The sequence below is a fragment of the Octopus bimaculoides genome, chromosome 8, assembly GCF_046866305.1.
Source record: "Octopus bimaculoides isolate indiv1 chromosome 8, ASM4686630v1, whole genome shotgun sequence".
Taxonomy (NCBI): domain Eukaryota; kingdom Metazoa; phylum Mollusca; class Cephalopoda; order Octopoda; family Octopodidae; genus Octopus; species Octopus bimaculoides.
The window spans coordinates 56,642,794-56,666,911 of NC_142935.1; the positions used below are offsets into that span (position 1 = coordinate 56,642,794).

At 36.7% G+C, this 24,118-nt stretch overlaps 1 protein-coding gene across 4 annotated transcripts in view; it reads left to right on the top strand.

Moving 5' to 3' along the window:
* Positions 1 to 24,118, top strand: part of LOC106882632 (1-phosphatidylinositol 3-phosphate 5-kinase) — a 106,516-nt gene that overhangs the window by 30,489 nt on the left and 51,909 nt on the right. For all 4 annotated transcript variants that reach the window (XM_089356504.1, XM_089356507.1, XM_089356503.1 and 1 more), the window contains 13 exons: positions 2,213 to 2,339; positions 3,165 to 3,322; positions 4,007 to 4,118; positions 4,604 to 4,724; positions 5,668 to 5,814; positions 8,394 to 8,468; positions 11,859 to 11,976; positions 13,082 to 13,262; positions 14,043 to 14,222; positions 15,483 to 15,623; positions 18,193 to 18,319; positions 19,238 to 19,332; positions 23,196 to 24,050. In XM_089356504.1, the coding sequence (XP_089212630.1) occupies positions 2,213 to 2,339; positions 3,165 to 3,322; positions 4,007 to 4,118; positions 4,604 to 4,724; positions 5,668 to 5,814; positions 8,394 to 8,468; positions 11,859 to 11,976; positions 13,082 to 13,262; positions 14,043 to 14,222; positions 15,483 to 15,623; positions 18,193 to 18,319; positions 19,238 to 19,332; positions 23,196 to 24,050 (2,437 nt within the window). The remainder of the gene's footprint in view (positions 1 to 2,212; positions 2,340 to 3,164; positions 3,323 to 4,006; positions 4,119 to 4,603; positions 4,725 to 5,667; positions 5,815 to 8,393; positions 8,469 to 11,858; positions 11,977 to 13,081; positions 13,263 to 14,042; positions 14,223 to 15,482; positions 15,624 to 18,192; positions 18,320 to 19,237; positions 19,333 to 23,195; positions 24,051 to 24,118) is intronic.

Consider the following 24,118-nt stretch of genomic DNA (forward strand, 5'->3'; position numbering starts at 1 on the left):
CACAGTCACCCCCTTGGTTGCATCCAAAAGAAAGATTATCCAGCAAACTGACATGAATTCACTCACAAACACTCTTCAGCCTCTGACCCACAAATGTCTTTTCTATTGCTACTAAAATGAATTCTGCTCTTTGGAGCTGGTTGTTCTTCTGTCACCTCTGTTGAGATATTCCTGACTCAGTTGTCTACCATCACCTATACTGTAGCCACCTTCCCACCTCCTACAGTAACCACTGCATTAGTCCAGTCTCAGAACATTGGCTGTCTGGCATTCCCTCCCTGTGTATATTTTTACCTGCAGCCAATGACTTGGAGCTGTTCAAGAGGGACATTAATTGCATTTACCTTACCAGTATTAGAGGGCCTGCAAATGCCATGGACACAGCTCCTTCCAGACCAATCCAATAAAGAAAAAATGGACAGAAGTTTCAAAGGGTTACTTCTTAACTCCCTTTTTCTGTAGCATTAAGTAGGGGAGAGCGACACTAGTTTATAGATAGAACACTCATCTATTGTTATATATTTCCAGAGAAGTATGACAAGAAGGAATAGTCTTGGCCAGAGACACAACAAAATGCACATAGTAGATGTAGTAGATATAAACTTTCAATTCATTAATAGTGCACAACACAGCTACATCATGGGCAGTTTGATGCTTGAAATAAACTTAGATTTTGTTATATGTTTAGAAACTATATTTTAAAGAAATGGTTGAAAAAAAAAAAAAATTGAAGGAAGCTGTTGTAGTTAGTGTATCTCTCTAGTCTGTAGAATTCCTTGTTAAGTTATACTGTCATAGTTTTTCTCACTACTTTTTTAGAAAATTATTGTTAAGCTTTCTATAACATGGTGAATAAGAATTTTGGACCTTCCATCATCATCATCATTTAACATCCAGTTTCCCTGCTGGCAATTCTGTATTTAATAATTAATGAGTTCAATTTCAGTATGGGAACATGTGTACTTACTGGGTATTTGATGTTGAGCAGAGATTAAGCCATTTAAAACGTTTTATTAAAAATCAGTAAATTAGAGGTTAACCATCCAAAGATTATTTTTCATGAGTTTATAAACCCACATTTTAAAAAAGAAAAAGTCAGATTGTTTTCCTCATCTCTGAGAGTTTGTGAAGTTTTACTTTAAGCCTTCATTTCCTATGAAGCATTGACCATCAATGTTTTTTCCACTGTTCCCAGCTCTGAATTTTCTGCTTCCCTCCAGTTGGATCCCTGTTTTTCAGCTCTGCTTCAGAATCTTACCTCCAGTTATTTTTAGGGCATTCTGTCTCTTCTGCTTCTCTTGTGGGTTCCAAGGGCAGGGTCTGAAGTGTAATGCTGGATGCTTGTTTCATTAAAGTGTGAGTTCCTCTTGGATTTTGTTGCACCATATTATATGTTTCCCTAGGGGGAAGGTCGTCCTCTCCCAGGTCTTGAATTCAAGAACAGAATTGATATATATTGATGAATATACTAGAATAGTAAAAAATTTGAAATACCTATCTCATATACAGTAAAGGTGCATAATGGAAAAGTTAGCTTTGACTCATCATCCATCACCCAGGTGTCCTCTCTGTGTCCAAGGATCAGCCTTCCATGACTCTCCAGTTCTCTCTGTATTGTGCTGCATGCATATAATCAGCCAGGCTCTTGTTTTCAGTCCATTCTTTGATGTCATTAGTCCACAAGTGTCTCTGATAGCCTCTTACTCTTTTCTCCTCCATTACTTATCAGAACAGTCTTGGGCAATGGCTTGTATTGCGTTGTATATCCCAAATATGATAGCTTTGTGGACTTGATTCTTAACAATAAGTGTCTTAGGACTTTCAGCTGTTCTGGTACTGCAGCATTTGTTACCCTGTCTTTCCAGCTTTTTCTGCTCAGTCTATGAAAGATTCACACCTCAAAGGTTTCTATCATCTGTTTTCATTTCTCTGTACATTGTCCCAGTTTCTGCTCCACTGAGCACAGCTGGCATAATTGTGTAACTCTTACACAATAATACACCGGGAAGCTTCTGTATTGAAGAAGGTTTTACTATCAGCCTTAAAAACAGTAAAGTTATGTCAATGCTGTTGAGAAAGGCATGAATACCATGATTTTTCTTACCTTACCTCTACTGTTTGTTACTATTGTCTTCATTTCTAAAAGATGATTTCCTATGTATGCCAATATAAAAGAATCATTAATGATATTATTATTTAACTTCTTTTTTAGGTCTCACAGTTCTCCAGATATTACCAATGGTGAGTCAAATAAGGTATCGGCACCTTTTGACCTCACTCATCAGCCAGAATTTGCTAGTATTGAAAATATTGCAAATGAAAGTAAGAAACTAACACAGGTAACTCTTTTTTTCCCCCCCATCAATTCTACAAATTAGATTAAGCTTCTATATCTGTATACAAACTCATTCAAACTTTCTTAAATGATTTTTGTCAATGCAAATTTCTAATATTTTGTTTGAACTCTGAGTTTTATTTATTAAACAGCACTTAGTCATGCTAAAAATCTCAATGTTATTTTCAGATTTAAGTCTCTTCTTTTCTTTATTTTCTAAAGACTGCAAATGAAAAGAGAATTCTTTATTCTATATTCTATATAATCCATGGAACTGTGGAGGCGCAATGGCCCAGTGGTTAGGGCAGTGGACTCGGGGTCATAGGATCGCGGTTTCGATTCCCAGACCAAGCGTTGTGAGTGTTTATTGAGCGAAAATACCTAAAGCTCCACGAGACTCCGGCAGGGGATGGTGGCAAACCCTGCTGTACTCTTTCACCACAACTTTCTCTCACTCTTACTTCCTGTTTCTGTTGTGCCTGTAATTCAAAGAGTCAACCTTGTCACACTGTGTCACACTGAATATCCCCGAGAACCACGTTAAAGGTACACGTGTCTGTGGAGTGCTCAGCCACTTGCACGTTAATTTCACGAGCAGGCTGTTCCGTTGATCGGATCAACTGGAACCCTCGACGTCGTAAGCGACGGAGTGCCAACTAAGAATCCATGGAACTAAATTAGGCAAGATATTCTAAGTAACTGAAGGAGGGTGTATCAAAATTGCACAAGTGAACTGGCAATAATCATCAAAGCTCAATAAACAGTTCTAGGTTTAAATTCATTGCACAGCTGGATATTACTGTTTTTCTATTTGCTTTTTTTTTTGTAGAATTCTCTGCAGTTACGGGAACTTTGGCGTCATATTCAACATCCTAAAGATGGTGTTGAAATGCAGAGTCACCGATTTCGTTTAAAAACCTACCAACATTGTGTGACAGGAAAAGAACTAGTCGAATGGCTTCTGAGGAATGGAAAGGCTGCAAAACGGTGAATATATTTTCTTATTGTATTCATACTTAGAGGATTACAATTCTGGCATAAATCTTAGCATAAGCTTTTATCTTCTGCTTGTTTCAGTCATTAGACTGTGGCCATACTGGAGCACCACCTTTAATGGGTTTAACTGAACAAATCAATTTCAGTTCTTATTATTTTTATTATAGTACTTATTCTATCAGTTCCTTTTGCTGAACTGCCATGTTATGGGGATGTAAACAAAGCAAACACCAGTTGTCAAGCAGTGGTGATGGGAGACATACACAAAGACACACACACACATACATTCACAAGACCTCGTTTAGCCCAGGGCTATAGTGGATGACACTTGCCCAAGGTGCCGTGCAGTGGAACTGAACCCAAAATTATGTCATTACACAGTAATTTTCTTAACCGCACAGCCATGCCAGTGACTGTATTTTCAGGATCTTTTTTTTCTTTCACATTTCCTTACAAACTGCAACTATTATTGTCATAATTAAATCAGCACACTAATTAACGTTTTATTTGTATTTGTTTGTCTGAAAAGGAAGCACATTAACTGTGGTTTTCTTCAGCTTTCAACTAAGGAATGGTTAAATGAAATACAATCATCTTAAAGTTAGTAAGTATGGAGTAGAAGGTTAACTGCCCAATCCTATTTCATATCTGAATGTAATTTATTTTCTCTTTCAGAGTCCAAGCTGTTGCAATTGGTCAAGCACTTATTGATGCTTCATATCTTGAGTCAGTTTGCCGACAGTTGTCCTTCTTTCAAGATGATTACACACTTTACAAACCAGGAGAGGTCAGTATGTGAACTTTATTTAAACAATGCTTTGGGTGAGAAAAATTTAAAATGATGGGTTGATTTGAATTCTATAATATTGAATGAGTTTGATGTCTCACTACCTTAACTTATTGTAATCTAAGGTTAGTATTTTTCTGTGTTTCATGAGTTACTGGGTATTAAAAATATCAGTTAATGTTGTTATTGTTCTTGTTCAGCTGAAATCCTCTCAATTTCTCCAAGATAATTTAACTAGGAATGCATCATCCAATGTGTTTCTCCTTTTCTTAAGAGAGCATTATCTAATCCGAGGAAGATTTGGCTGCTATGTCTAGCAGGTTCAGTGACCATGTAGATACTCTCTCTTTGACTTGATCAACTAATGTATGCTGAGGAGATGATTACATTTGTATGTATATGTAATGCTTAAAAGTTGGTGGGTAGGATACAAACACAAAAGAGATATCCTTTGAGATGCTAAATTTCTTTTCTTTCTATTTCAGGCTGCCAATGCTTTGGAACAGACACCACCTCCTAATATGCCTCCTTGTGTTGAAACAAACTTTGAACCATCCTGGTTAAAAGAAATCAACAACAAGGAATATGAAGATGAAAGTATTAACAGTAAGTAATTAGAATTCATTAAGTGGAGATACATGGCTCACTGGTTAGAGTGTGAAGCTCACAACCATGAGGTAGTGAGTTCGATTCCTGCACTGAGCTGTGTGCTGTGTTCTTGAGCAAGACACTTTATTTCATATTGTTCCAGTTCACTCAGCTGTAGAAATGAGTTGTGACATCACTGGTGCCAAGCTGTGTCAGCCTTTGCCTTTCCCTTGGATAACATCTGTGGCGTGGAGATGGGAGGGTGGTGTGCATGGGTGACTGCTGGTCTTCCATTAACAACCTTGTCTAGGTTGGTGTCTTGGAGGTGAACTTTGTAGATGCAATCCCATGGTCATTCATGACCAAAGGGGTTCTTTACCCTTTATTTTACTGATTGTTATGGCAGCAGAATAGTCGGTCTTCTACTTGGTTGCTGACAATGGTTGCCATTCTTATTTCAAGTAAAGCAGTTAAAAAATATCTGCCAAATGGAATCTTATCTTTATGAGCTTCAGTCACTGAACTATGGCGCCACATTGAAGGTTTTAATTGAATTTCTAAGTCTGATACTTATTCTGTTGATCTCCTCTGCCAAACCAAAAAGTTATGTGGATGTAAACAAACCAACACTGGTTGTCAAATGGTGGTTAGGGACAAGCACAAAGACACACACACACACATAAATATATGATGGGCTTCCACACAGCTTCCATCTATCAAATTCACTCAGAAAGCATTGGGGCTATTGTGGAAGGCGCTTGCTCAAAGTGCCACACTGTGAGACTGAACCTGAAACCATGTGGTAGCAAAACAAGCTTCTTAACCACACAGCTATGCTTACTAGATTTATTAATATTTGCATAAAAGAATATCTAAGATTATTATTTACTCTTTATAATTCTGCATTTTTCTGTTGATTTATATTAAAATAAAATAATAAACTTCATTCTTCTCTTTGTAGTCTCATTGTCTGATGATCAGCAGGTTAGTAATTTCTTTGGTGGTCAAAAGCAGATTGAAGGGGATTTATATGTCCATGCAAACCACTTTGACTCCTCTCAAAACAAGACCAGTACAACCAAACCAAGGATTTCTGAAAATAAGAAATGTAAGATATTCAAATTTTGTCATTATTAGTTTTATTAATGGAGTTTAGTTCCTTCTTTTTATCATTTTGCTTATCCCTTCATTGTCACCACAATCACTTCCACCACCTGATTTTCCATACTTCTCCTCCCCTCCCTCCCCTTATCCTCCTACCCTTCCTATCGCTCTTCTACTCCCTTCCTTCTCCTACTCCCTCTCCTACACCCCTCCTTTCCTCCTCCCTTCCCCCTCCCCTTACACTCCCTCATCCTTTTCTCCTCCCTTCATCCCCTCCCCCTTACACTCCACCACCTCCTCCTCCACCACCACCACCACCTCCCCATCATCATCATCATCATCATCATCATCATCTCCTTCTTCTTCTTCTTCTTCTTCTTCTTCTTCTTCTACTTCTTCTTCTTCTTCTTCTACTTCTTCTACTTCTTCTTCTTCTTCTTCTTCTTCTTCTTCTTCTTCTTCTTCTTCTTCTTCTTCTTCTTCTTCTGTCTGTTTTCCATACTGGCAGGGTTGAACAGTTTGACAAAATCTGCCAAACTGCAGAGTTGCCTCAGGCCCCAAAATCAGCTTTGGCTTGGTTCTATGGCTGGATGCTCTTCCTGATGCCAACCACTCTACACTGTGTTCTGGATGCTCTTTCCCCACCCCCACCCCCATGACACTGGCAGTTGTGTCTGGTTTTCATAATTCCTTTTTCTTCAACTGAGCTTGATGTCCGTGAATTACTTTGCAAATTTGTACATGAGCTGTTTCAGTTCTAACATAAATAGCTGTTGATGTTTGAGAGATGTCAATCATATTGTGGAAATATCTTGAGCCATGTGGCCATATTGCAGTTCTTTTAATCAGAACACTAACGTGTCTCTCTTAGTCATTAATCCTGTGTTTCTTGTTTCTTTGTCAAAACACTTTATTTCTCTCTTTTTACATAGGTTTTTCTATGCTAACATGAGTTAGACTAACATATTATTGAGGTGTTGTTTTATAGCTGATCCAACCTTCCTGCTGTTAACTCTTGCTTGTTTTTCAAACAAAGGTGTCTTTCTCTTTTTTTTTTTTTTCCTGCTTTCAAAAGTGGTGAGCCAGCAAAACATCTGTTAACAAGGGAAATGACAGTTTGTACTTCAGTAATTTTTTTGAGAGACAGATGTGCATGCACATACATGCACACATACACACACGTGTGCATACATACACACATATATGCATGTATGCACACATACACACACACGCTCACACACACACATTTACAATAGGCTTTGTAGAGTTTCCTACTATCAAAGTAACTCACAAGGCATTGTGGTTGAGAAATTTACTTCTGAACCACATGGTTTTGGGTTCAATCTCACACAATGGCACTTTGAGTGAATGGCTTTTGATAAAAAAGAAAACCTGTTGTGTGTGTGTGTGTGTTTGTGTGTGTGTATGTATGCTTTTATCTCTTTGTCTTGGCATTATGTGATCGTTGTAAATGAATGCCATTAATTTCTGATATTCTGCATAAACATGTGTAGCCATGAGGATTATATTATCATGCTTGGAAACAGGTATGGGTTGGCAACAGGAATGATCTCTGGCCCTAGAAAATCTGCCTCAGTAAACTCCATCTAACCCATGCAAGCATGGAACAGTGGCTATTAAAACACTGATGATGATGATTATATAAAATTCTTGTTGGCACCTTCTCTACTTATCAACCTATCGATCAACCAACTCTGTTATTTCTATAATGCAGTTATGGAAATAACAATACTACAACATATCATAACCCAATGTGTCTTTATTATAACATGTTCACATTTACCTTTTGCTTACCATTTGCAATGTATCCCATTTGTTCTCCTTAACCTTTTCGTTACTGTATTTATTTTGAGATGCTCTGTGTTTCTTTCAATTACTTTAAATATAACAAAGAATTTAGTAAAATAACTTAGTTATCATTTAGCTAGTGTTAGGAACATAAATTGTGACTAAGGTTTGGTGGAAGATTTTAATTCAAAACTTATTAAAACAAAACATTTGTGCTCAGAGCCAGAGCCAGTTTCAGCCAGGTTGGTACTGAAAGGGTTAAATCTGTTGTTCTCTCGTACTCACTCCCTGCTAACATCTCGTCAGCTCAACTACCTTACCTTTTCCAATTCAGAAATATTCTTTCATAAAGTTTCAAATGAGTCCTTCTTAGATTTACCATTTTAAAAAAGACATGTTTTAGTAAAGGCAGTGAGCTGGCAGAATCGTCAGCATACTGAACGAAATACTTAGCAGTATTTTGTCCATCTTTGCATTCTGAGTTCAAATTCCACTAAGGTTGATTTAGTCTTTTATCCTTTTGGGCTTGATAAAATAAGCACCATTTGAGCACTGGGATTGATGTAATCGGCTTAAACTACGGCTGTGTATGAGTATAAAAAATTGCATCCTTCTGTCATACCATGTTGAGCTGGCATGGAAGAGCAGGCTCATCAAACCAGTATGATCTCAAACCATTCTCTGGTGGAGAGAACATGCTGAGGCCCTCATCCTGCAGTGGGCTCATGGGCAATCTAATCCAATTACATTTGTAAAATTTTGTCTTCTTTTCAGCCTCATCATCAGATTTGAATGAATTCGATGCTTTACCAAAATGTCGTCAAGAACTCCCAGATGATTTTCTTACTGGTACGTTATTATGAATTTTCTTTCTTTAAAACATTTTCATTATGATATCATTGCAATGGATTAGTAGAGTCTTTAGAGCATTGGATAAAATGTCTTGTGGTATTTGTTCTAGTTCTTTATGTTCTCTCTTCAAATCCCTCTGAGATTAAATTTGCCTTTTGTGCCTCCAGTCCAGTACTGGGCTCAGTTTAACCAAATAACTATCTGAAACCACTGGCCTCATTCTTAAATCAGAAACATTATTATAAAGGCAATGAGCTAGTAGAATTGTTAGAGCATCAAGCAAAATGCCTCATTGTATTTGTTGCAGTTCTTTACATTCTGAGTTCAAATCATGCTGTGATAAATGTTGCCTTTCATTTTTCTGGAGTTAATAAAAGAGAGTGCCAGGAAAGTACTGGAGGTGAAGGTATTGTCTCACACTTCCCTTCAGAATTGCTGGTCTTGTGCTTAAACCAGAAACCATTATTATTATTATTATTATTATTAGGGCCTTAGAGTCAACCTAGCTAAAACCAAAATCCTAATAAGTAGGAAGGTAGATAAAACACAAACCCCTTCAGGTAGATGGCCCTGCTCAGTATGTAGAAAAGGAGTAGGTAGTAACTCTATAAGATGTACCCGGTGCAAGCTATGGACACATAAGAGGTGCAGCAACATCAAAGGCAGGTTAACTAGCAAGTTAGTTTTTGTTTGTGGCAGATGTTCAGGTGCAATAAAGACTGCAAACAAACAGGAAACAACTTCTATCTCATTCCAGGGTGAAAAACTAGAGGTAGTCGATAGCTTCCGCTATCTGGGCGACCAAGCTAGTAGTGGGGGTGGGTGCGCTGAAAGTGTAGCTGCTAGAATAAGAATAGCCTGGGCAAAGTTTAGAGAGCTCTTACCCCTGCTGGCGACAAAGGGACTCTCACTCAGAGTAAAAGGCAGACTGTATGACGCATGCGTACGAACAACCATGCTACATGGCAGTGAAACATGGGCTGTAACTGCTGAGGACATACGTAAGCTCGCAAGGAATGAAGCCAGTATGCTCCGTTGGATGTGTAATGTCAATGTGAATACCCGTCAGAGTGTAAGTATCTTGAGAGAAAAGCTGAACATTAGAAGCATCAGTTGTGGCGTGCAAGAGAGACGATTGCGCTGGTATGGACATGTGGTGAGAATGGAGGAGGATAGCTGCGTGAAAAAGTGCCACACCCTAACAGTTGAGGGAACCCGTGGAAGAGGTAGGCCCAGGAAGACCTGGGCTGAGGTGGTGAGGCAAGACCTTCGTACATTGGGCCTCACCGAGGCGATGACTACGGACCGAGACCTTTGGAAATGGGCTGTGCGTGAGAAGACCCGGCAAGCCAAGTAAGATCGTTGCCAGTGCCCCTGGACTGGTTCTTGTGCGGGTGGCACATGAGATGCACCATTTTGAGCGTGGCCGTTGCCAGTACCGCCTGACTGGCTCCTGTAGGATTTTCGAGCGAGATCGTTGCCAGTGCCCCTGGACTGGCTTGTGCGGGTGGCACATAAAAGACACCATTTCGAGCGTGGCCGTTTTCGTGCGGGTGACACGTAAAAGCACCCACTACACTCTCTGAGTGGTTGGCGTTAGGAAGGGCATCCAGCTGTAGAAACTCTGCCAAATCAGACTGGAGCCTGGTGTTGCCATCTGGTTTCACCAGTCCTCAGTCAAATCGTCCAACCCATGCTAGCATGGAAAGCGGACGTTAAACGATGATGATGATGATGATGATATGTTTGGCTTTTGCTTTGCGTTTATACAAATTGACTCCAAGTCTCACCCAGAGACCTTAAGAGACAGCAAGTCAGAAGTTCAAGTTGGTGTGTTGTGACTAGGGTGTCATATATTTGATTTTGAACAGGGTATTGTTCTCTAGAATGTCTGTCAAAACCTAAGCAAATTAAAAGTTTGTTTTAAAAGTAATTTGATTATAAGATGATAGTGTCATGTTAAGATGACAGTAAAAGGTGTTTGCTGTTATGTACATTTAAAAGTATTTTAACACTGAATATGAGCAGTTCCTATGAGCACTATTTTTTGAATTTCTTCCATTTTTGGATTTCCTGATATCTGAGCTAGGTAGCAATCAACCTTTTTATTGTTGTTATCATCATCATTAGGATGGTGAGCTTGCAGAATCATTAGCACACTGGACAAAATGCTTAGCGGCATTTCGTCCATCTTTGTGTTATAAGTACAAATACTGCCAAGGTTGACTTTGCCTTTCATCCTTTCGGGATTGATAAATTAAGTACCAGTAGAACACTGGAGTCAATGTAATCGACTGTCCCCCTCCCCCAAATTTCAGGCCTTGTGCCTATAGTAGATAGGATTATTATCATAATTATTATTATTATCATAATTATTATTATTATTATTATTATTATTATTATTATTATTATTATTATTATTTAAGGTGGTAAGCTACAGAATTGTTAGCACACAGGGTAAAATGCTGCATGGCATTTCATCCATCTTTACATTCTGAGTTCAGTTTCCACCAAGGTAACTTTACCTTTCATCTTTTCAGGGTCGATATAATAAATACTAGTTGAACACCGGAGTTGTTGTACTCAACTTACTCCCTCCTCCAAGATGTCTAGCCATGTGCCAAAATTTGAAACCATTATTATTATTATTATAGGTCTGATCAGGAGTTTCAACTGTTATCACATCATGTTGATTTTACCTGTAGTTTACCTAGGACTACATCATTAAAAGTGTTCCTTCATATTTTTCCTAAGACTAGATGTGTCATATGAAAAACATTTAGCTGCTACTTTTAACAGGTCATGCTACTGCACAGAGGTTTCTTCCTAAACCGGCCAGATATAGAAACTGAGATGTTAAGTTGCCAGGTGATTTATAGGTGCAATGAAAATTTAGATATGATTTTATTAGTAAAGCCAGTTGTCACCAATAACAATATCTAGACTTTAAAACTCATAAAGATAATTTTTTCTACTAAATTGTCTTATCTGCATATGATATTATATAAATAATAATAAACAGCTTTTCTAATGGTGGAACTTAAAGTAGATAAAGTTATAAATAACAGCATGTTAATATTGATTTTAAAATACCTTTGGATGAGAAAAAGCTGAAGGCTGCTCTGTCCAAAGGTCTTTTAACCTAATATGCTATAATTTATGGTTTTCTCTATTTTGAGTTCATCATTAATGACAAAGATTTATTTCTAGTCTCTAGAAGTTTCCTAATTTTTATCATATAAAGAAAAATATTTTTTTCTCTTGAATTATGCTATAGTCATTTAAATTATCATTCATATGCCTTTAAATTCATTTTGGAAATATAACAACCTATGAACTATTATACTTTGTTTTGATGTTTCCTTTGTTAATTTGTTTTTTGTTAAGGTACATTATTTGTGTCTAAATCTGGAAATGCTGTAGAACCTATTATCTGTGCCAAAGGGTGGCGATCTACTGAAGAACTTCGAGAGAAAGAGGACTGTTTGGCATATGATAGGCTAAGGTTTGTATATATATACACTTCAGGACAAATACTACAGTAACTGATCTATAAACAGTGTGTATACATCAAGTATGATACACAGATGGCTATATAATTGTAACTGTTTACAAATTTAGTCTCAAATACACTACATGTAGTCATTCTAACTAAAAATTCAAAAATAGAATAAAATTTTGTAATTTCTTTCACAAAATTCTTCTCATCATAATAATTTTACATAATATTTGGGTTTATAAATATTTTATTTTTCTAGCTTCAGTATTATATCTTCTTATAACATTGCATTTAACTAAAATGCTTGTTATTTCTCCTTTACATAAAAGAGCTTTTCCCCAACTTTCTTATATATTGGATTGTGTTGAACCAAAAAATTATTCTGTCTGTTGGTTTTTATAGGAAATGACTCCAGTAAATCCCATTTTCTGTGTGTAACTTTTATATGACACAAAGAAATTCAGTAATATTTAGTGTTCAAAGATATTATTCAAAGAGTTAAATATAAAATAGATGGAGTTTGATTTTGCTGACGAACAATGCTTTGCATTTTGACAAGAATATTTTTTTATAAATCCATTCCTGTGAGGATACATGGTGGAGGGAGAGATGCATGCACATACATGTTTTCCTTTCCCACAAAATAAGTTTATTTCTGAAAAAAAAATGCTGTGTGTAAAGCTCTGTATAGATTAAAACCTATTTGCAGAAAATTATAAATGAAAAAACAGATGTTAGATGACTGAACAATGTATGTATGTGTGTGTATGTGTATGCATGTATTTGCATATGTATGTATGCATGCATGCAAGTGTATTTTAAGATCCACAAAGACCAGAACTTAACTGTGGTTCTTGATGGTCCAAATCAGATATGCAATCTATGTGGGTGTCTTTTCAATACATTGTCTGGTTTAAAAACACCACATCAGACACCATGATGGATCTAAGGTGTAGGTACAGTAGGTGGTCAGACTTTGCATAAGGAGTAGACAGCCACCATGTATATGTATGTATGTATGTATTTGTATATATGTAGGTTTGATTGTGCATGCACTTGAACTAACATTCACAGGAATATATTGATAAGCTGGTTCTTTTATTATACCCAGAAAAGTTCACAAGGAACATCTGTCAAACTTGGTGCGCCAGTTGCTCAATCAAGAAGGCTTACCACTCTCCTGGGAAGGCACCATCATGCAAACAGCCCACAAAATCAGCCAGTTTGTAAGTCCTGATGTACGTAATGAAGGAGATGACATGGATATACGGAAATATGTACAAATAAAAAAGGTAGTTATTTTACTTAGCTTATAAATTTCATGATGTTTAGTGTATGGTGACAATTAGTAAGTGTTCCTGTAAAATATCTTACATATAGATGCAGGTGTTGCTTCCTAACCATAGTTTTGGCTGTAGTCTTTTACTATAGCTCCAGACTGAGCAAAGCCTTGTGAGTGGATCTCTTAGATAGAAATATGATGATATATGTATGTAGAAATGTATGTTTGTATATATGTTGTTTTTTTTTATTAATAGTTGGCCAAAGTTACAGAGTAATTCAAGTGCCAAAGGTTTCAAGTTTGAATCTCTCAACCCTTGATCCCCTCTGTAACTTCTGATTATTAGTAAAAAAAACATATATACTCATGTTTTGAATTCTGTTTTTCCTGTTTACATCATCAAATATATATGTATGTAAATATGCATAATGTGTGTGTGTGTGTGTGTGTGTGTGTGTGTGTGTGTGTGTGTGTAGTTGTCTCTTTGTCTTCATATCATGTAATGATTGTAACTGAGTGTGTTTTGAAATGGCTACAAGGTTTCTATAATGATGCAAATTTTAATTACTATTCTTGTCTTGACCATCTTTTGAAGGTTTTGGGATAATTTTTTTTTCTTCACTTTTTTATTTTTGGGGTTAAGATGTTGCCCAGACTGCTCTCAGATCAAAATAGTGTTTGCAATTTACCAATTGGTTGTTATATATTAGTGTGTAAAAGCACACACACGTACATATACATGCATATGCATAGTTTTTCTAGTTTATAATTTCAAATATTATCTTCTTAGATTTCTGGAGGTCAGAGAAATCAGACCGCTGTCATCCATGGGGTTGTTTGTAGCAAAAATGTTGCTCACAAGAAAATGCAGACAACTGTCTCAAAGCCAAAAATTCTCTTGTTGAAAGGTGCCATTGATTATCAACGAGTTGAGAACAAATTTTCTTCTCTGGAACCCTTAATACTTCAGGTAATTTTTTATAATTTTATTCTCTATGAATATGTCATGTTCATCATCATTATCATCTGGTTGAGCTTACTCAGACATTTTTAACTCTAACACACCATCCATCTTGATTCTGCATTAGTTGAGGAAAGTCTTCAGGGAAGCATCCGGTGTCTTTCATGAGTTGATCTACATGCATTGTGTTCAGATGACCTGCTCAAGTATGGCCATGCATTGGCATCCATAGCAGTAGGTCACTTACTAGCTCTTGTTTAGTATGCCAGCAATGTCCTACAAAGTGCAAGCACCTTTCTGTCATAGTGGTAGGAAACAGGCAAATCTCCAAGACATGTCTGAGACTACTCTTAGCATTCTTGTGTAAGTTCCATCTAGCTTGGATTCCAGTTTTTTGATAAGCATTCAGGCTGTTGCTCCACATAAAAGGACTGACTCTACTGATGTACAGAAAAATTTCCTCTTAAGGTTATCTGACAGGGTTGATTTCGAGACAACGTCTGGTTTGTTTAGAGCTGACCATGCTTTCGCTGTCCAATGCAGAACAAATTACACTTTTAAGCATCATGTTAATCCTCATGAAGTTTGGTTTGATTCTTAATGATCACCTTTGTGAAAGATAGAGAGTGAACTGAGGGAGTGGCTGAAGTGTGCAGGAGAAACAACCTTGCTAGCATCAACCTATGATGTGAATGGATACTGAACACTGGGTGAAAATGTGTTGTGTACTGTAGGTGGTGGCTACTCATTGAAGTGAAATAAATTGAAGAAGTCAAAGAAGAGTATGAAAAATTCAAACATCAGGATGGTGGACCAATGTCTGACTACATTTGAACTAGCAATGCCAGTGTTTGACTAGGTTGTATGGTGGTGCATCATCACCATAAACTTCTTTCATCTCATTGAAAGTCTCTTTTGGTGTACAAGTGTAAGAACCTGATCACTGATCTGCATTCAGCTTCCTCCATCTTGACATCTTAGTCCACTTCAGCAGCTGTAAAAGACAAACAGATACTAGTGGAAAACAGCTATTTACAATGTGATATGTAGAGACATGTATAATTTTACCTGTTCAAGTTCCTTTTCCTGCAATAACCAGAAGTGGGTCAGGGAAAATCTTTAATGAACACCCTTTGTATGCTTCAATTAGCATTTGATAAGAAATGTTTGTATAATTAATACACAGCCACAAACACTTTATGATGTACCTTTTTTATATACCAAATTCACTTTTGTTATTGTGAATTAAATTGCATTTTATATTTTTAGGAAAGAGAATTTTTAAAAAATAGTGTTGCGAAAGTGTGTGCTTTGAAACCAGATGTCGTTGTGGTGGAGAAATCAGTATGTCGACTTGCACAAGAGTTTCTCTTAGAAGCTGGTATCATTCTAATTTTCAATACCAAAACTGTAAGTGCACTTTTAGATTCATATATTTTAAGGATTCTAGATGTTGGTTTCACTTATCTCGTGTCGACTCATCACCCAAACTGTGCTTACTCATGTTCTTGACCTCACCCTAACCACTATACTCAGGTTTTCTTTCTCTTCACAATGTCCTCTCTTGAATTTCCTCTCTGCCTATATTTTTCTACAGTCATTGATTTGTAGTTGTTTAAAAACATCAGTTGCATTAATCTCTCCAATCTCATATTGTGACAAACCCTTTCTTCAGACCAAATCATTAAAAAGAACTAATACTGGAAAAGCGATTTTACAGTAGGATGCACTCCTTACAACTAACCTGTTCAATTGAAGTAGAATATGAGACCTAGATTTTTTATTCTGTCAGATAAACTAGACAATCAGAATTAAGTACTTTAACCCTTTCATTACCAACCAGGCTGAAACCAGCTCTGGCTCTAAGTATAAATGCCTTGTTTTTATAAGTTTTGAATTAAGATCTTCCACCAAACCTTAGTCACAGTTTATGCTCCTAACACTAGCTGAATGATAACTAAGTTATTTTACTAAATTCTTTGTTATATTTAAAGTAATTGAAAGAAACACAGAGCATCTCAAAATAAATACTGAAACAAAAAGGTTAAGTCAGGGACACAGGAAAATGACAGTAATAAGATCTGCATTAGTATCCAGTACCTAAACCTTACATTTACTGTGCCTCTTGTTATAGCTCACTACCTTAACATCACAGCCACAATTTTTTTTTTTTTTCAAAAGTAACACTACAGAAATTAAAAACTTTTAATAATTTTAATATTGGTAGAAACTAGTATTGAATTAGGTGACACAGAAATGACAATACAATGGTGCAGAAGAGATGGGTTGTTAGTACTGACTAGGAATTATAATTAACAACCAATGCTTAAAGGCAGATTTTCTCAAAGGTAGTGAGTGGGAAAGTACCTTCTCAAGTCATGCCAACTCATAATGGCCAGTTTCCTGGTTTTCATGATATATAAATTCCCCACCAGAACGGGACACTGGTCCGTTACAGGATAACTCATTTTTACCAGCTAAGTGGACTGGAGCAACACAAAATGAAGTGTTTTGCTCAAGAGCACAACACATCACCTAGCTAAGTAATCGGAGTAATCGAAACCACAATCTTATGATCATGAGTCCAACGCCATAACCAGCCACTATGATTTTCTGAAGCTATTGATAAAATGATAGAGATAGTTTAAAAATCTTATAATTAGTTTCATAGAAATATGGTCAGCTTCAAATTCAATAAAATGGGAGATATTATAAGGGTTCTTAAGTGTCCACTCTGTGGATTTGTTTGTAGCTTTAATCTACAGAGAAAGAATGGATTCTTAGTGAAGGTTCCTTATCAAACAACAGAATCTTCTTTTTCTATTAAGAAAAGTATGTTCACTACTAAAGAATGACTATATTGAAGAAATAATAGATATAGAAGAATGTTATTCATATGGACTACACTAAGACATCTTAATTATTATCATTGACAAGACTTTGCTAATTCATACAGTTGATACTATCTGCTAAAGCAGATATGTTTATTGATGTATAACCAATTAAATATTTGAAGGTGATTCGGATATCTTGCTCATCTTGTATGCTATATTTTTGTCTGATTTGTTATTGTACTATATGCATTCTGTTGTGCAGTGTTTGATTATATGGTGGGATATGTTGTTGTCAAGTCAGTTTGGATATATTTTCATATATGATAACAAGGTTGTTCAACTTCGGGGTTAAATATTAAAAAATTCAGCAGCTCTTAATTTCGATGATACATTATATTTGATGTTAAATGTTATATCATTGACCGAGACCTTTGGAAATGTGCTGTGCGTGAGAAGACCCGGCAAGCCAAGTAAGATCGTTGCCAGTGCCCCTGGACTGGTTCTTGTGCGGGTGGCACATGAGATGCACCATTTTGAGCGTGGCCGTTGCCAGTACCGCCTGACTGGCTCCTGTAGGATTTTCGAGCGAGATCGTTGCCAGTGCCCCTGGACTGGCTTGTGCGGGTGGCACATAAAAGACACCATTTCGAGCGTGGTCGTTTTCGTGCGGGTGACACGTAAAAGCACCCACTACACTCTCTGAGTGGTTGGCGTTAGGAAGGGCATCCAGCTGTAGAAACTCTGCCAAATCAGACTGAAGCCTGGTGTTGCCATCCGGTTTCACCAGTCCTCAGTCAAATCGTCCAACCCATGCTAGCATGGAAAGCGGACGTTAAACGATGATGATGATGATGATGATGAATGCAGCAGTGTAATAATGATATAATGAAAACAAACGGCAGTAACCACATGTAATATAGCAACAATCTTTTAAGAACCAACAATCCAACACGCTAACTTGAACTGTAAACTTTGAACTATCAACACACGAACTGTGAAACTAGCACAAACTCCTTCACTTACTCAGACCACTTCTATTTATATGTAGTGGTCCAGTCCATTCTTGCAGGGGGTGGGGGCATCGTAATCTCATACAACATTAAATGTGTAAACTTTTGAGAACATATACTTGAATTCTTTTTCAGAGTGTAATGCAAAGATTATCAAGATGTACCCAGGCAGAAATAGTTCGTTCTATTGATGGACTGGTAAATAAACCAAAATTAGGCTTTTGCAATTCATTTAAAGTGAAAAACTTCCAGCTTCCAAATGGTAAATGTAACAATTCTTCTAAGTATTTTCAGTTTGAAACATTCAGATAGTTTCAATCTAGCTGTATGTACTTATATCTATGATATTTCAATGTTGATTTCTAACTTTAGTGCATGACCAGAAATATGTAAATGAAGAGCTAAGTCAATTGATTTTTTTCCACAATATATCATTGATAAAAGAGATGGAACTAAATGCTCTTTGGCATTAAGATCATTACTCTACCACTTTTTTAATGTGTTATCCTTATGTTAATATAATAAAGTACACATATGAAGGATCATCAATTTATAAACTCTCAATAATACACAGAAACACAAGATAGGCTTCTTTCAGTTTCCCTCTACCAAATTCACTCAAAAGGTTTTGATCAAACTGTAGAAGCCACCTGCTCAAACTGTTCTGCTGTAGAACTTACGCACATCATATATTTAATGAATTATGCATGTGCATGTACACAATATGTATATATATAACTATTAATAATCAATCCAATGAAAAACTCATTTCCTTCAAAGGGATGTAAAACATCCAATTTTCACTGGTTCTTCAGTTAGATACAATATAGTAGAGAAAAAAATGAAACTTTGTCTATTTTTTAGACAAATATTACCCTGAGGAGATTCATATGCATAAATGTGAATTTTTATAAATTCACTAGTGGATGAGTCAAAATAAATTGTAGGACATATATTTATTTCAATTATTTGTTATATTATATCATATTATATAATATCTTTTGATAGTATAATTATATTATAATGTAAATAAATTTTTAATATATCAATTGTTTTTCTCTTTTTCCTTAAATATTTATATATTGGAATTATACCATTTTAAGTTCGGATGAATATGTATGTCTCTGTGTGTGTAAATATATATAATATACCTAATAAATATTTTAATGTACCTTTGAAGGTCACACCAAGACACTGTTATACTTTGATGATTGTGCCAAACATCTTGCCTGTACAGTAACTCTGAGAGGGTCTCATAACAGTGAGTTGAAAAGAGTAAGTAAACATTGATATGAAAATCTTCCTTATCTTCCTCCTTCAGTATGACAGGGTATATATTTTTAAGAGAATATTTTCTGGTTAGTTTTTGCATTTCTGAAAGCCAAATAACCAGAATAAGGAAAGGTGGGGAAAAAAAAATTTGTGAATCTATTACCTCTGCTGGCAACAAATCTACTTCTTCAAACGAGAAGTAGATTATATATTGCTTGTGTACAAAGTATGATGTTGCATTGAAGTGAGACACGGGCATTGAATGCAGATGTAGAAAGGTTTGAGAGAAATAAAGCAAACATGTTTAATGTAAATATGCATGAGTAATGTTGTATAGATGAGCTGAGAATAAGAGGAATAAGCTGTAGTTGCAATAGACAGCTGTGTTGGTACTGATATGTAGTGCATATAGATGATGACAGATGGGTAAAGAAGTGCCAGAAATGCAAGTCTTTGGACCCACACAATGTGGCATGTACTCAATTGAATGACAAAAAAGGGGCCTTCCACATGCTCATATCCTGCTTTGGCTCTCATCGAAGATCAAATCCACTGACATTGACAAGATAATCTCTGCAGAGCTTCCTGATCCAGCTTCAGACAAAGTACTATACAAAATAGTTAAGGCAAACATGGTGCATGGTCCATGTGGGCATGGATTCAATATAAACTCACCATGCTTGAAAGACAGCGTATGTTCAAAAAGGTTTCCAAGGAGGTTCCTACAAGAAACTCAGACAGGTGCTGATGGGTATCCATCATACAGGCAGAGAAAACCAGAAGACGGCAGTTTCACAGCAACTATTGGACAGCACGAGGTTGATAATAGATGGATTGTTCCATACTGTCCACTCCTGTCAAAGACTTTCAATGCCCACATCAATGTTGAGTTTTGCAACTCTGTTAAGTACGTTTGTAAGTATGTGAACAAGGGTTCTGAAGCTGCAGTGTTTGGACTTCAACAAGAATACTGCCAGGATGAGGTGACGCACTATCAGGTGGGACTGTACATAAGTAGTAACGAGGCTTTCTGGCGCATCTTTGGCTTTCCACTTCACCAACAACACCCTGCCATTCAACAGCTGGCAATGCACCTAGAATACGGTCAAAGGGTGTACTTCACCGATGCTAATGCTTCTCTGTTGGGAGAGGAACCGAGGGATAGCACACTCACTGCATTCTTCAGGCTTTGTCAAGTTGATCCATTCATTCAAACCTTGCTGTATCCACAGATTCCATCGTACTACACTTGGAATGGAAAAAAATGGGCCCCAAGGAAAGCAGGTCAAAATGTTCATGGATACCCTGGCATTAAGTTTGACACTTGCCTTGGGCGAGTACACACAGTGCATCCCACTCAACAAGAGAACTTCTACCTCCATCAACTACTGCATGAGGTCAGAGTGCCAATGTGTTTCCAGGCTCTAAAAGCCGTTCATGGACAATATGTCTGCACAACATACAGAGAAGCCAGCTATTGACAAGGTCTGTTAGAAAATGGTGCACAATGGGATGCAACTATGGGAGAGGCTTTTTACCAAACTTCAAGTGCCAGGAAGGCGACGCTGGGCACAGGTACCATCATGATTTCGCTTTCGCTTGCCCCAACAGGTCTTCGCAAGCCAAGTTTAGTGGAAAAATTGGGACATTATGATTCCGACAAAACTTTCAAAATATTTCTGTACTTATGGTTACGGTGTTAGGGCTAGGGTTTTAGGGTTAGTGTTGGGGAAAAAAGTCAAAATTGAAGAAGTTGTGGGGGACAGAGGGGGGGGGGGGAGCGGGAATTTCACAATGCCGAATTTTGGCAATTTTCCCAAACCTCCATATCCGAAAACGGGGATTTTTGGCAAAAAAAAAAAATTTTTTTTTAATAAACAAACTTGGGAGAAAATGGGTGGGGTGGGGTGGGTGGTCGGGTGGAAGTCTTTCCAAAATATCTTCGCAGAAAACAGCTTCAGGAGTTGTGAAGGAAGAGTTTGTACATAGTCTATTTCTGAGAACTATTCTATTGGACCTCTGTCTAATCACGTCTTTTAAGGTACACACACATACATAGAAAATGTGAGGTCATGGTAGAAAATGTTTACGATAGTTGATTTATGGAAAAGATTATGTTAAATTTTTGAAATGCAAATCTGTGAATGAAAATTAATTTCAAACCTCTACATGCTAGGTAGACCTGGTAGAAATAGCAGCCAAATCTCCCTCAAAATGCCCTACTGTATTAATGCGACGATTCTGCATATGTAGTTTGAATGAGAAACTGTAACTAAAGATGAAGATGATTAACCCCACAAAGAGGTGAAAGAAGAGAGACAGCATAGCGAAAGTTTTGGCTGACTGTCATCCTGTAGTCCCTTGTTGCTGTGTGGGCAACTGGTTGTTTTAATGGCGGAACAAAGAGGGGATTTGCATTAAAAAAGTTTTAATCGATTTTCTCGATAAGTATGGGGGCTAGGAAAAAAATAGAAGAGGCATTAAGAAGTTGACGTTAAGAATTGTTTTAACAGTTAGAAAATGTTTGACATTTCAATCATTACCAAAAAAATAAAACTAAGAATTTACAAGAAAATTGTGTGTAAGAAGCAAAGCAGAAATGATTTGTAACTTTACTGCCAAAGTTCTGCAACTTAATAGCAGACGTATCCGATATGTATATATTTATATATATATATATATATATATATATATATATATATATATATATATATATATATATATATATATATATATATATATATATATATATATATATATATATATATATATATACATACATACATACATATATGATATATATGATATATTCATACATACATACAATGGGCTTCTGCATTGTTTCCATCTATTAAATTTACTCACAAGGCATTAGTTGGCCTTGGACTATAGTAGAAGACACTTGACCAAGGTGCTGGGCAGTGAGACTGAACCAGAAACCACTTAGTTGCAAAGCAAGCTTCTTAATTAGACAGCCATGCTGGTGTCTGCTTGAATTTTTGTCTATCCTTTTTTTAATACAATGTATTAGATGATTGTATTGATTAGATTATTGTATTGATCTGAAAATCATTGTTTATTTTCATTATATTTCTTTTTATTTTACATTGTACATTTTCTGTTGCTTATTGGTTTCTAATGACCCAATCACAAACTCACTGCTTGTCTAATATGGCAAGAGTATCAGGAATATGTTTGTAATCATGGTGCAATAAATACCACAAGTTATTTTTGTTCCACACATCAATTTAGCAGGAGTTTCGTGCCATTGTATATATCTTTCACTGATGCACACACACACACACACATCATCATCATCATCATATGAAAATTAGACAGAGGGAAGGAAAAAGTTGTGCTCATACATACAATGGACTTTCCCATCGAAGACGACATGTGAGTGTTCAGCTTCTGCTGAATGACCAGCACAAATGACTTGTTTATAGTGATCAAATATAACTGTTGTACATAAGCTCACTCTCTCCATCCAATCAATGCTGCCTGAACAGGTGCACTGTGTACTATATGTCAGGTGTCAAAAGTGAGCAATGTGAGATGAAGTGTTGTGCTCCAGAACACAATACAATGCTCGGACCAGAAATTGAAACCACGACCTAGCAACCATGCATGAGTGCAGCACCCTAACCACTAGTGTTTCCATCGACTAAATCCACTCACAAGGCTTTGGTCAGCCCGAGGCTGTAGTGAAATACACTTACCCAAGGTGCCACACAGTGGGACTGAATTCAGAAAGCATGTGGTTGGGAAGTAAACCTGAGCACAAAGCCATGACTTCACCTATAGTTATACCTACGCCTATAACCATGCCAGCACCAATTTACTTACATTTTCTATTTTAATTTCAGGTGAAAAAAATAATGCAGTTTATGACTTATGCAGCATATCATTCTCAACTTGAAGTTTCATTTATTATGGACGAATTTGGCCTACCCCCACCCTCTGGAGATGAAATAGGTCTTAATTTAGACACTGACACATCAGATGTTAATTCTGAATTGAGAGACTCTCAGCAAGATGTAAATAGTGAACAGAAAGATGTGATAGATAACAGGGGACATGTATTTAATAACCAATGTAGGAGAGATGCTTTTAAGACGGCCAATTCAATGACTTTGTCTCTTCAGCTTGTTGAAGAAGTTGGTGATACAGACGTAGTTGATAGTGAACCTTCAGAGAAGGACACTGAATCTAGTAAAGAAGATGATCCGTCACTTGACATTTCAACAGAAGTCAGTCAAAGCATAGACAATAAACTATGCAAAGATGTCATGAGCAACAGTCGAAAACAACCTGGCATAGAAGAACTCACTGATTTCTCTGATCCTTTACACAACTATCTCACAACGAAGGATGATTCCATATTTCACAGTTCTGTTGCTCTCCAAGAGCAGAAGGTCGCTCAACAGCAGAAAATTCGAAAAGCACTAGAAGATTTAGTTCTATCTGTATCACCTTACATAAAAATTGATCCACCATATTTAGAGACTACTAATGGCTTGAAGTCAACTTTGCGGAAGTATTTCCCTGATGAGATGTACTTCTCTCCAGCATTAAGTGAAAAGAACATTGACAATCGACCAAAATTTTTTGATACCGATGTTGTATCACGTATCAGTAACAAGAAAAATGTAGAAATTACTGAGGCACATCCTTTTATCATGTGGAAACTTGAAAAACCAGTGAAAGACCCATCTGTACAGGTAGGTATTTGACATTATTAGGATAAGCAAATAAATATTTCTGTACCTGAGAGAAAAGTACTGTGTGC